The following is a 14,214-nucleotide window of genomic DNA, read 5'->3' as shown; positions in this document are numbered from 1 at the left end:
GGTGCTCTTGGGTATTTGAGCAGGTAGCCAGAAGGACAGATTCGTCATAGATGCTAGTTTTATTCGGCCTTCTTCCTTTAGTAATAGAAATCCTCAAATGTAATCTGGACTAGAGATCACAGTTCGTCCTGCTGTGCAATCCACCTAACCATGCGTCCCAAGTGATTTCAAAAGGGATGCAAGTAGGAGTGTTGTGTGCAAGTTTTTCCAGGGGCCAGGGGTAGAGGGGTTGGTGAGGAGGTATAGGGACTTAGCGTTAAATGGGGACAGGGTTTCAGTTTAGGATGGTGAAAAATCTCGGAGATGGATGATGGTGAGTTATACAACAATGTGAATGTACTTAGTGCCACTGAACTGTACAGTTAAATCTGGCTAAAATAGCATGTTTCATATATCTGACTTTTACAGCAATTAAAAAAAAAAAAAAACGTTAAAGAAAAAGAAAGTGACTGCCTCCACTCTCCCTTCCATGGAGCTAGAAAGCAGAAGTAACACTGGTGATTCTGCTCAGATCTTGGGGTAAAAGCAGCCCCCTAGGACACGGCTGAATAACAGGATAGGAGCAGTCAGCATCCCCAGGTTAGACCAGAGATGCTCTACCCACAGAGCCTAGAGCCCAACTCAGGGCTGCCATGTGGAAGAGGAAGAAATTTCTTTATGTTTGGAGCCCTTATCTTCCTGGATTTTCATTGTTATGAAGCTCAGTCTGTATTCTAACACCATATCTATCATTTTTTTTCACATGCCAAGCATCAGTGAGCTAGAGGAGGGTTTTAATAATAATTACTCAATTTAATTTATTAAAATATATATATATATATTAGAGTAGTTTTAGACTTACTGAAAACATTATGGAGGAAGAAAATGGCAGCCCACGCCAGTATTCTTGCCTGAAAAATGCCATGGGCAGAAGATGTGGTGGACTATATGTCCAAGAGTCAGACATAACTGAGCAACTAGGCACTAGCACGTACAGTGAAGGTGACACAGAGTTCCCATACATCTCACACAGAGGCTCATCTATTATGAATACCCTTCATTAGTGTGGTTGCTTTGTCACAATTCATGAGTCAATTATGAACTAAAGTCTTCGATGTGAGGGTGATCTGGCTGCAACACCTGTCACCATATTGACCACCAGGCATGATGTGGTGGATCTGTCTGACTAGGTAGGTGACCTCCCTGTCTCATCACTCCCTGTGTGTCCCTCTCAAAGCTGCACACTTGGTCCACCCTCCCAGATGGAGGAGGACCATTCTTGGGTTGAGGGTATACGAAACGCTGTGCTCCCCTGCTAGAACCTGCACACAAGCTCTCAAGGTCCAGCTGTAGAAAAACGAAGGGTAGCCAAGCTTCCAGGACTCCAGACACATCCTAATGAGTCTACATGTGGCAGTCTGTCTTTGTTTAAAATTAAAAAAAATAAAAAAGAAACACTAAAGCCTCTATTTTATCCTGAATTCTTTGGGAATAAAAGGTTCTTTCTTGTTTCAGGGTCTCATCCAGGAACCACATTACATTCAGTTGTCACGGCTCCTCAGGCGCTCTTTTCTGGCTGCAAAGGTGTCTCAGACTTTTAAATTTTTGATGTCTTTGACAGTTCCGAGGAGTACGGACCATTCAATAAAGATGTGTATTTTCCTTGGTGGCTCAGTGGTAAAGAATCTGCCTGCAAGGTAGGAGACACTCTGGAGAAGTAGGTTTGATCTCTGGGTTGGGAAGACCCCCCCACACACACCCGGAAAAAGAAATGGCAGCCCATTGCAGGATTCTTACTGGGAAAATCCTGTGGACCGGGGAGACTGGTGGGCTATGGTTCATGCCCTTTCAAAGAGTCTATAGACTGAGCAGCTGAACACACACACACACACACACACACACACACACACACACACACTATATGTTGGGGGAAAGAAGGCTTCAGAGAGGCTGTGCCATTTTTATCATATCCTATCCTAGAGTGCATGCTAGTAATATGATCAATGATTGTTGATGTTAATTTTGATACCTGTCTGAAGTAGTGTTTGTCAGATCCCTCCTCTGTAAATTTCTTTTTTTCCTGTCCCATTCTGTGCTCTGGAAGGTATGTACTGTGCAGCCCACATACAGAAAGTGAAGGGTTATGCTCTACCTCCTTGAGGATGGAGTAGCTCCATCAATTATTTGGAATTGTAAATAGGAGATTTGTGTCTCCTCCATTATTCACTTATTCAATCATCTATTTATACCAGCACTGACTCACAAGTCTTTATTTTATACTTTGGGTTATAATTCAATACTACGTTATTTATTCAGTTGCTCAAATGTCAGCTTTGGCCATTGGGAGCTCTTTCAGTCAACTCCTGTGTCCCTTGGACATATCCATACAATTCATGTGTACCTGTATGTATGTGCACGTGTATGTTTGAGCATTTCCTTACTTCCTGACACTACAAGATGCTCTGGGTGCATCTTCTCTACATCCTGCCCCAGCCCTAAACCAATCATTTCTCCAAGGAGCCTTTGTCCCTTTTATTGGGGAATGGTATTAAAAATCAAGATCTGGATTTATTGCCTCTAAGCTCTGTCAGCTGACAGAGCAAGAAAATAAATGTTTGTATACTAACCCAAGTATTAATAAATGTGTATACCTATAGATATTTCTATATATAATCACCTGTGTCTATATTAAGCTAAACATGAAATTATATTGATGTCTTTAACTCATTCATTACCACAAGGATCCTTCCTGTTTCCTCCCCTCCTTATCTGTAATCTCCAACTCCAAAGGTAAGAAATCTGGCTCCCACCAACTATTGTCTCTTTACTAAATTATCAATTCCAGTATATATATATATATACTGGTTTCCAAATTGTTAACTTGACTCCATGAAAAACAATTTGATCCACTAGAGTATAATGTTCTTGCACTGTTACTTGTGTCTCTAGTCTTACACACTCCACTCCTTTCCAAAGTTACTAAGGTCAGCACATTTTCCTCTCCACGCCTTTACTGAGACTGTCTCACACATTTCCGATACTACTGGATTCTTTTGCAGCATTCCGCATTCCATCCTGGGATCCCTTGCTCCCGAAAACCTAAATAAGATTTAAATAAGATTTAAAATTTGCATTTGTTAAAGTTCACTCTTTGAACTGTTCTTTGGGTTTTGACAAGCGCATAGTGTCATGTGTTCACCATTACAGTATACAGGATAGTTCGATGGCACTAAATGTTTCCCCATGCTTCACCTATTCAGCTCTCCATTTCTCCAGCCCCACTCCCCCCAAGCCCCAGAAATCACTGATCTTCAATACGTACTCTTTTTTTTTGCTTTGTGTCTATGGTTTTGCCTTTTCTAGAATGTTACATAAGTGGTTTGGTTTAGTCACTAAGTCACATCCAACTCTTGCGACCCATTGGTAATCCGCCAAGCTCCTCTATCCATGGGATTCTCCAGGCAAGAATATTTGAGTGGGCTGCCATTTCCTTCTCCAGGGGATCTTCCCGACCCAGGGATCAAATCCGTGTCTCCTGCACTGCAGGCAGATTCTTTACTGACTGAGGTACCAAAGAAGCCCATTACATAAGTGGAATCATACAATATGGTTTCTTTTTCAGACTGGGTTTTTTCACTTAGCAACATGCAATGAAGAAGTGTACATGTTTCTGAAGATTTGATAACTCATCCCTTTTTATTGCTGAATATTATTCCATTGTATAGATATACCACAGCTTTGTTGAGACACTTGTTTACTGAAGGACATCTTAGTTTCTTCCAGTTTTTTGATGACTGTAAATAGAACTGCTATAAACATTTATGTGCAGCTTTTTGTATGAACATAAGTTTTTAAATTAGTTGGATAGAAACCTTGGAGCACAATTACTGACTTATGTGAAAGAATATGTTTAGCTTTGTAAGAAACTGCCCAACTGTCTTCCCAAGCAGCTGTACCATTCTGTATTCCCATCAGTAATGAATGCGTGTTCCTGCTGCTCTGCATCCTTGCCAGCAATTGGCATTCTCAGGTTTTAGTTTTTAGCCATTTGAATAGTCAGGAAGTAGTCTCATCATTATTTTAATTTGCATTTCCCTAATGAAAAGTTGGAGAAGGCAATGGCACCCCACTCTAGTACTCTTGCCTGGAAAATCCCATGGACGGAGGAGCCTGGTAGGCTGCAGTCCATGGGGTCACTAAGAGTCGACACGACTAAGCCACTTCACTTTCACTTTTCACTTTCATGCATTGGAGAAGGAAATGGCAACCCACTCCAGTGTTCTTGCCTGGAGAATCCCAGGGATGGGGGAGCCTGGTGGGCTGCCGTCTTTGGGGTTGCACAGAGTCGGACACAACTGAAGTGATTTAGCAGCAGTGAAAAGTGACACTGAGTGACATTCATATGTTTATTTGCAATCTGTGTATCTTCTTTGCTTAGGTGACTCTTCAGATCTTTTGCCCATTTTTAAAAGTTTTTTTTGTTTGTTTGTTTCCTTAGTGGTTAGTCTTCAGAGTTCTTTGATATGCAGAACAAGTTCTTTACCAGATATGTACTTTGCAAGTATTTTCTCCCAATCTGTGGCTTATTTTTTCATTATCTTAACAGTGTCTTTCATGGAGCACACATTTTAAATTTTAACAAAGTTGAACTTAAATTCTTTTTAAAAATTTTATAGATTGCACTTTTGATGTTATATCAAAAAACTCTTAACCAAGTTTAAGGTCATGTTGTTTTTCTCCTAAGTTTTCTTTGAGAAGTTTTGTGGTTTTGCATTTTACATTTAAGTCTATGATCCACTTTGAGCTAATTTTTGTAAAAGATGTAAAGTCTGTGTCTTGGTACTGTTTTTTTCTTTTCTGTACATGGGTGTCCAATTATCTCAGTACTATTTTAAAAAACTGTTCTTTCTCCATTGAATTCTCTTTGTGCTTTTGTCAAAAATCAGTAAACTATATTTGTCTCAAAATAATTTTAATCTGTTCATGAAACCAATTATATTCAACAATGTCTTAATAAAACAAATTTAAAAGGCATAAATGAATTCGATGAAATATCACCATTCATTTGATGATGTACATTTTTAATAATATATTATGAAACAACCACAGTTTATCTCTTGTCTGCTTCTTCAACCGCATCGTTTCATGTTCACTAATTCCAGCCTCCTGGCAATCTTTCTGTAATTGCTAAGGTCACACTTGCCTTAGGGCCTAAACACTTTGTTGTGGGAGACTTCCAATCCAATTTGCCTTTATGGACCTGAAGGGTCCTTGAAGCTGGTGATCTTTCCTTTTCTCTTGGGAAAAGAGGTAAAATTAACAAATTGTAACTGTCAAGAAAGTTACATCAAGATCTGTATGTTCCTTTCAACCAGATACATTATTCATATTGCCACAAAGGAATAGAACAAGTAACATTTGTAACATTCCTGTGAGAAGTCTCTTCTAGACCTGAAATGCTGCTGCTTAACTGTTTACTGTCTCTTTTTTGAAAACAGAAAGGAACTAGATCCTGAGTGCTGCCTCAAATGAGGTGAGCAAATGTCATACCTGGCCCATTGTTTCCACTTCAGGTGAGCATTGGTTCAGACCCACCACTGACACAGTCACTCCTTTATCCAGTGAGCAACTTCAGCCTGAGGACCAAGATGGAGTAACCATTTGGTGTAACCCACCCATTGGCAGAGACCTGAAAGCTATCTATGTAATATCTGAATATTGTTTTACATGAGGAATAGAGGAAGCTTAAAAAATCCTTTGACTGTTCTCTGTCTCTTGGCATCTATGAATCTGGATCTCATATTTAAGAGAAACAAGGACACATTTAGCCCAGAAAGTAGAATGATTTTGGCCAATCCTAAAATATCTTCTCTTGGAGTGCTTTTCCCCAGGCTATTTCCTTCTCATCATTCAGCTGTTATTTGAAATATCATCTGACAACATTACTTTTAAATACTGCCCCTTGACCTGGTTGCTGTATTTTATTTCCTTCATGGTCTTATTTGCTTTCAGAAATTATTGTGTTTATTTACATTTTGTCTTTCAAATTGCTCCTCCAACCTTTCTTTAGAATTTAAGTTCCATGAGGACAGGAGTCTTGGCTATTTTGGTTACCATGGAGATCTGGAACATAGACTCTAAATGAAGATTTTTAAGTTATTGGAAAATGAACAGATGAATGAATGACAGTAGATTATAAGCCATGCACTTTTTCCTACAGACTCTAGAATGATTGGATTTTCATGTATGAATGAGAATGTTTCAAAGGCAATGAAGTTAGAAGATCTTTCCAAGGTGGTATTTATAAGTGATGCTGATAATCAGTTTCCTCTATTCCAGTGAAAAAAATTGAGACCATTACCTAACTCAAGAGGCATCTGAACACTTCAATAATATATCAGAAGCCATACTTCTCAAATGGCAGGACAAATAGGTCCAGTAAACATGAATCAGGATGGTGCCCAACAGTTGTGTTGTGACAAAGTCAACAAGCAATTCTGTAGCACATGCAAAACATTCCACAGCTCTTAGGTATCTAACGAAAGAGTTATCTGAGAAGGGGGTAAGCGTAGATTTATAGATCATGCAGTGTTTGGGCTGGTGGGTACAACAGCACTTCAATGTTTTAAATCTCACACTTTAAGTAGCAGGAAATAGACTCGTGAGACAAATGGCCAATGCAAGTTAATATCGGTATATACGAGTGAAAAGACTGACTTAAAACTCGACATTCAAAACACTAAGATCTTGCCATCTGGTCCCATCATTTCATGGCAAATAGATGGGGGGAAAATGGAAACAGTGGCAGATTTTATTTTCTTGGGCTCCAAAATCACTGAGGACGGTGACTGCAGCCATGAAATTAAAAGATGCTTGCTTCTTGGAAAAAGCTATGACAAACCTAGACAGCATATTAAAAAGCAGAGACAGCACTTTGCCAACAAAGGTCCGTCTAGTCAAAGCTGTGGGTTTTCCAGTAGTCATGTGTGGATGTGAGAGTTGGACCATAAAGAAAGCTGAGTGCCAAAGAAGGGATTCTTTAGTACTGAAGTGCTGGAAAAGACTCTTGAGAGTCCCTTGGACAGCAAGGAGATCAAGCCAATCAATTCTAAAGGAAACCGTGAATATTCATTGGAAGGACTGATGCTGAAGCTGAAGCTCCAGTACTTTGGCCACCTGATGCAAAGAGCCAACTCATTAGAAAAGACTCTGATGCTGGGAAATCTTGAGGGCAGGAGAAGAAGAGGGTGACAGGGGATAAGATGGTTGGCTGGCATCACTGACTCAGTGGACATGAGTTTGAGCAAGTTCTGGGAGTTGGTGATGGACAGGGAAGCCTGGTGTGCTGCAGTCTATGGGGTTGCAAAGAGTCAGACGATACTTAGCGACTGAACAAGTGTCTCTGGGAACTGTTGAATGCTATGAAATAGGTAGAATACTAAAAATAATTTATTTACCTTATACCAAATAACCAGTATATTCAGTAGTAACAACTACAACAGCAACAAAAAAATAACATTAACATTGTTAGTTTGCCTCAATGTAGACCAAACAGTCACTTGTTTTGGTAGAGCTCTGAATCAAGCTGAGATGGAAAATGTTCCAAATGCTCATGATTTTCTATCATAGTAAACAAGTCAGAGAGTGCCCCGGTTGTGAGAACTGGACCATCTCATCACATAACTAATTATAGGAGTGATTGCAATCAAATAATTAGGGATGCACAGATTACTTCTTGAATAAATTTTTATTTCTCGGCCTTAGTAAAAGAAAAAAAAAAAGATTTTAACAGATTCTATCTCCAAGATTACTAGATACATTTTATTTTGTTTTTTAGAAGAATGCTCTCATAGTAGAGCAATTAATTATTTTTAGAGACATCTTTTAATTAGTAATAGAATCCAGGGCCTGGTATTCTGAGATGTAGGCACTTGTGTCCAGGAAAAATATGCCAATCATAACATAATTCGCTGCAAACAAAAATGAGATCTTAAAATTGTTTTAGAAATCTGTCATCTCTATGGTGCAAATAATCCCAGACATAACGAAGCGGACTTGGTAAAATCAGCAGCCCTTTTCGCTTCACTCTGTATCTACTCTATTTTTACAACAGCTTTTGGTTTAATTTAATACATTATTGTAGAAGAAAGGGTCCATTAAATAGCTACAGAAGAGTGAGAAAGAGTGCCCCTGTTAGGTTTTTTTTGAAGTGAAGCATTCAACAGTAGAGCCCTTTAAAAATGGCATTCAAATGATTTTTAATTACTACAAAGGCATTGAGATGTTAATACACTCTCTATAAAAGAGAGGGCTACTATTCTACTCATCCTTTCCTGCCACGAATTTCAACTCTAAGAAAATTATTTCTTTTGATCCACTCTGATAGCATGTAATAAGAGAACAATAAAACATATGGCTCAATTACCACCACTTCTCATCAAGCATGAATTAATGAATATCAAATTATTATTAATTGTTTTTTCTGGCTTCCTCTCCATAGGACAATGATTACACATTGCTGTGTTTTGATAAGTATTTAGTGTTTAACACTTTGTAGACCAGTATCTAACAGGAACAGATGCTTGAAATCATTATATGGAAGAATCATTCTTCACATTTAGCAACAGTTAGAAAATAACATGATTATCTTTTTGGTCTCCTTAGTTAGTCATTTTTTTATAACTGCCTTAAACTCCCTTAGAATCTCACCCTCTCTCAATGCTCCATATGCTTTCCTTTGAGAAGCAGTTCCTATATGCATATAAAATAGTTTATAAGTGCGATGTCTCAATTTTAATAATAATAATTTCACACAAGATTACTGACTTTTCAATTCCTTAAGAAAAAGCTCTTTAAAAACCAATGTTATGGCTTAAGCAGACAAAAAATTAAGTAGTATAGCACAGAATACAATAAATTATGATCACTATAATTGACAATATCAATGTCACTGAGTAATATTTATAGATGATGCACAAGAAGATTCTGTGTAACTGACAGTTCATTTTATTTGTATAAGCCATCTGTAAATATAAAGTGCTATGTAGTAGGAATAGGTACAGCATGCTACAGAACACGTCTTTGTGGTCCATTACCATTATTTCTCATAGATCATTTACAAATCCAGATTTTGAAAAGAAAGTGTAACAAATTATAATATGTAAACTATACATGCCATGTGATTTTTACCCATTACCAATAAATGCATGTCTTTGTATTTATAAAACATGTTCTATAAAACTTATATCTGTAATAAACTAAAGGATGACACCAACATTAAATTGTTTAGATATCCTATCTGGTTCTGCATGCTTAACAAACACAGATTCAGATATGATTCTAAAGATCAAACAAAAACTTGCTTTAGCATCTCAGAGTTTTGGAGCAGAAAGCGACCTCAGAAATCATTTTCTCCACTTCCCCTCATGTTACAGATAATAGCACCAAAATCTGAATAGTTTAAGTGATTTTCTGAGGTCCATACACCTTTATACACTAACATCTTTCTGCCAGACTTTATCTTTCTGCCAAAATTTCTATCAACGTTTCTTTTCCATATAAGAAATGTACATATCTTGCTTCCTTGGCAGTTTTGTCAAGATGTCAGTAACATCTGTAAATCCAAATCCCTAGGGAAACAAAGATGAGAAACTGGGAATCCTGGTCTCTAATGGAAACCGTGATACACAGACTAATACTGAGCAGAGATGGACCTGGTCAAGGCTGACAATGCTCACTGCCATCAGAAACATCCTTCCTTTGATGCTGCTAACTAGACCACTTAAATTTTTTATCTCTAAATCTAACCAGATACCAGATGGTTCCCTTTATGTATGTGACCTTAGTATAAGCAATTATATTATTTATGCAATAGCAGAATTGTTATACAAAGAGTCAGTCATTGGTGTAAAAGCTTTTTTAGATTACATGTTCTTATAATAAAAATTTTAATTTCTCGATGAATCCTTTCCTCTTGATTTTCATGTGCCAGAATTACTGAATCCACTTGGCTGAAAAATGTAAAGAAAATAAGTTATATATACAAATTCAGTACAAAAATAAGCTTATAACTAAAGTTTTAAAAATAATTATTCATCAGTGGAGGTGGGGTGAACTAAACAGTGTACTTTTACCACCTACTGAATTCATCACTGTGGCAAGGCTTTTGGTCATACTGTGAATATGAAGCACTGATGCCCCGTATTCATATTTACGACATGCTTGAGCATCATGTCTTGATAACTTATATGTACTATAAAAGTGCACACAGACAGGGAGGAAGACACAAAGACATCTGAGTGTTTTGGTAACCACATCTCCTAAACCATTTCATGGACTCCTGGGACTGAAAATTTTAGACCTGCCACCATGCATATCAAGGCCCCCTGATGTAACACTGGATCCTGATAAGGCTGCTCAATGAGGAAGAAAAAGGAATATGAGAATGGCTGGAATATGAGAAAATAAAAAGCCAAGTATGAATATAATTAGCTTTGTTCTTGTCATCGATTCTGCAGCCTGATGGAACATGGGTTTCTGAATATTTTTCAGAGCATTTTCCAGATGTAGCCTCCAAGCACCTCATTAATATCACACATTTGTCATTAAACTCCATATTTTGGATCCCATGTAACAACCACAGATGTTCCTTTTCCATTCGCCACCAGCAGGAAACTTTCCCTTTACATAGTGCTGTTGTCCAGCTCCCCAGTACACAATTAACTTTAAATTTTCCATTTAAAATTCACATTAAAAGGTGTTTAGTATAATAACCAAATTAAATTATAAAAGTATATTCCAGTGCAAATATAAAAGATCATTCACAGAAATGAACTTTAATTCTAACAATGATCTGAGCAAAGAAGGTATATTTTTGTTTGCAAAAAATGGAAAATTTCCTACAATAAATGACCTAAACTTATTCGTATCTATGTCTGGTCTCATACCAGAAGAAAACATAAATTTTGACTTATTTTATACCATAAATGAAATGCTACCATTGTATCTGCAGCTGAATTTTTAATATAATTAATAAAATACTTTCCATTTTTAAAAATTTTATTTTATTTTTAAACTTTACATAATTGTATTAGTTTTGCCAAATATCAAAATGAATCCCCCACAGGTTTGAAATATTTCAACACTACCTAAAGTTCACTAATGTTAGTGATAGTTTCTCACAGAGTTCAACACTTACCTACAACTTTAGAGTAGCAAGATTCACAATGTATTGTCTGCCTATATATCCAAATACTGTCACCTGCTTGTAGGTTTTCCAAAGGTTGTTTGCATATTTCACACTAAAGGAAAGGTATGTATAAAGTTTACATTAGATATGAAGTTTAGATTCTTGGTTAACAGGATTAAAAAAAGAACCTTTTACTTTATTCCATATCATCCTTTATAGCAACACTCTGATGAAAAGAACCGTGAGAAAAAGTAAGAATCTACTTGTCTGATCCACACACCAAACTTTCCAAACAAATTCTCTCATAAATCCCTCTACTATGGAGGTGTGCATTTCAGGGCATACCTACTACTGAAGTTTCTACCTAACTCACAATAAAGTAGATGAATATTTTCAAAAATTGGTTATGCCAAAGACAAGAATACTGTTGGATATTGCAAATTAGAACACTAAATATATATATTGTTTGCTTACTAATGGAGAGCTACACTGTCCAGATACAGTGTCATTGAGCAAAACAAACTTCTGACTCCAGACACAATTTAAGGGGAAATTTGTTTCAAGTTATGCTGGTTAAAGAGGCAAGAAAGGCTTGACCTCTACCTTAAACCTGTGCTCACTGGAGCAAGTCTACTGCCAACCGGCTGGCTTTCAAGTTCGTTGACACAAATTGTCATAGGTCAGTATAGACATGTTTAAGCCAGTTCAGGTAATTCTCTATAATTATGACTATAGAGTAATCTGTCTTTTCTTAGGAGTGTGGGGGTATTTTTATTCTCAGTAGTATTTTATGATTAAATTGACAATGGAAATAAATCATCTAAAATATAACAAAATGGAAATTATTCCTGTTGACCAAAGGCAATAATCAGGAGAATTTTCTTCTTTAAAAACTTTTGTGCATAATAATTTAAAATAAACAGCTGTAGACTAATTTTTGTTCCACTGAGTAAATTTGAATAACTTCGAGGAAAGTTTACTGTCTTAAAATGAAATAATTATGAAATTTTCATGTCTTACTTTATATAGAATTCTATATATGATGGCCTAAATTTGGATTTTGTTGCCTCAAAATGAGGCATTGAATTTGTGTCATTGCCTGAAGCTAACTGAAAGAGAAGCAATCAAGCATCAAAGTATTGGGCTGGCCAAAAAGTTCATAACATCTTATTGGAAAACCCAAATGGACTTTTTTGGCTAGCCTAATATTACATCTACTTGACTGAATCAGATAATTTGCATCAATCATAGAATCTATCAGCACTAGAAAGGACCCATAGATTCAGGCTCTGGTTCTCAAACTGGCTGCCTTTAGATCTACCTAAGAAGGCTTTAAAAACACCAATGCCCAGAAATCATCTCGAAGATACATGATGTAACTGGGGCTGGTCCCAAGCATTTTATTTTTCTCATCATCTCCCCGAATGATTATAACGTTCATCCTGGATTGAAAACCACTAGTCTAATCAGCTATGTCATTTTATAGATGAAGAAACTTAGGCTAAGCTAATTTAGATGATTGTCCAAAGTCACACGGCCACAATTAGTGTCAGTTAGAACTCAAACTCAGGTCTTCAGGTTCCTAGTTAAGTGCTCACCTAGTTATACCAAAAACTATATTGTTGACCTACCTAATACTTTTGTGAAAAGTAAAAGAAATGGCATATGAAAGCATAAATTGTGAAAGAAACATTCTACTATGTACACTTTAGTATTATTATTATTCTACTAAGACACTGATATTGACAAGTTGCTCAACCATGTCCGACTCTTTGCAACCCTATGGGCTGCAGCCTACCAGGCTCCTCTGTCCATGGGATTTTACAAGCAAGAGTACTGGAGTGGGTTGCCATTTCCTTCTCCAGGGGATCTTCCTGACCCAGGGATCGAACCCACGTCTCTCACATTGTAGGCAGACCCTTTACCTTCTGAGCTAGGAGGGAATCCCAAATGAACGTTCTGAAGGAGGAGGAGGAAGTGAAAGTCGCTCAGTCATATCTGACTCTTTGCGATCCCATGGACTATACAATCCACGGAATTCTCCAGGCCAGAATACTGGAGTGGGTAGCCTTTCCCTTCTTCAGGGGATCGTCCCAACCCAGGGATCGAACCCAGGTCTCCCTCACTGCGGGCGGATTCTTTAACAGCTGAGCCACCAGGGAAGCTCATTCTACTGCCGCTGCTGCTGCTGCTAAGTCACTTCAGTCGTGTCCGACTCTGTGCGACCCCATAGACGGCAGCCCACCAGGCTCCTCCATCCATGGGATTCTCCAGGCAAGAACACTGGAGTGGGTTGCCATTTCCTTCTCCAATGCATGAAAGTGAAAAGTGAAAGTGAAGTCGCTCAGTCGTGTCCGACTCCTAGCGACCCCATGGACTGCAACCTACCAGGCTCCTCAGTCCATGGGATTTTCCAGGCAAGAGTACTGGAGTGGGGTGCCATTGCCTTCTCTGGCTCATTCTACTAAGCCATATTTAATTATAATTAATCATGCTCTCAAAGGCAGACTGAGTTTTAACTATTGTTAAGCCCATCGATCCTAATTTTATGATGTAAGAAGCCAGTAACTTTCTTCTCAAAAATTTCTTTTCCTTTTTGATTTCATTATATGTTTATTGCAATGTGGAGAAAGGAATGGCACCCCACTCCAGTACTCTTGCCTGGAAACTCCCATGGATGGAGGAGCCTGGTGGGCTGCAGTCCACGGGGTCACTAAGAGTCAGACACGACTGAGCGACTTCACTTTCACTTTTCACTTTCATGCATTGGAGAAGGAAATGGCAACCCACTCCATTGTTCTTGCCTGGAGAATCCCAGGGACGGGGGAGCCTGGTGGGCTGCCGTCTCTGGGGTCGGACAGAGTCGGACAGGACTGAAGTGACTTAGCAGAAGCAGCAGCATGATTTATGAAAATGCTGCAAAAACTTTTCTAAAGAGAACAAGTGTTTATCTTTTTATAGATTTAAATCTGTAGAGTAAGAGTTATCAACGTATCAGTAATCAACTCTAAGCCTAAAGTCAAGAGAGTAATTATAAACCTTGGAGT

General features: G+C 38.0%; 1 protein-coding gene across 16 annotated transcripts in view; it reads right to left on the bottom strand.

The window, feature by feature from the left end:
- Nucleotides 1-7,406: 7,406 nt before the first annotated feature.
- The window catches only part of SCEL (sciellin), a 126,888-nt gene continuing 120,080 nt past the window's right edge, over nt 7,407-14,214 (bottom strand). For all 16 annotated transcript variants that reach the window (XM_070380635.1, XM_070380633.1, XM_070380634.1 and 13 more), the window contains 2 exons: nt 11,177-11,279; nt 7,407-9,989 (listed from right to left, as the gene is read on the bottom strand). In XM_070380635.1, coding sequence (XP_070236736.1) covers nt 9,973-9,989; nt 11,177-11,279 — 120 coding nt within the window. In that variant the 3' untranslated portion in view covers nt 7,407-9,972. The remainder of the gene's footprint in view (nt 9,990-11,176; nt 11,280-14,214) is intronic.

Source organism: Bos mutus, chromosome 12, assembly GCF_027580195.1.
Source record: "Bos mutus isolate GX-2022 chromosome 12, NWIPB_WYAK_1.1, whole genome shotgun sequence".
In the NCBI taxonomy this organism is placed as follows: domain Eukaryota; kingdom Metazoa; phylum Chordata; class Mammalia; order Artiodactyla; family Bovidae; genus Bos; species Bos mutus.
This window is presented reverse-complemented; position numbering and strand designations above follow the sequence as displayed.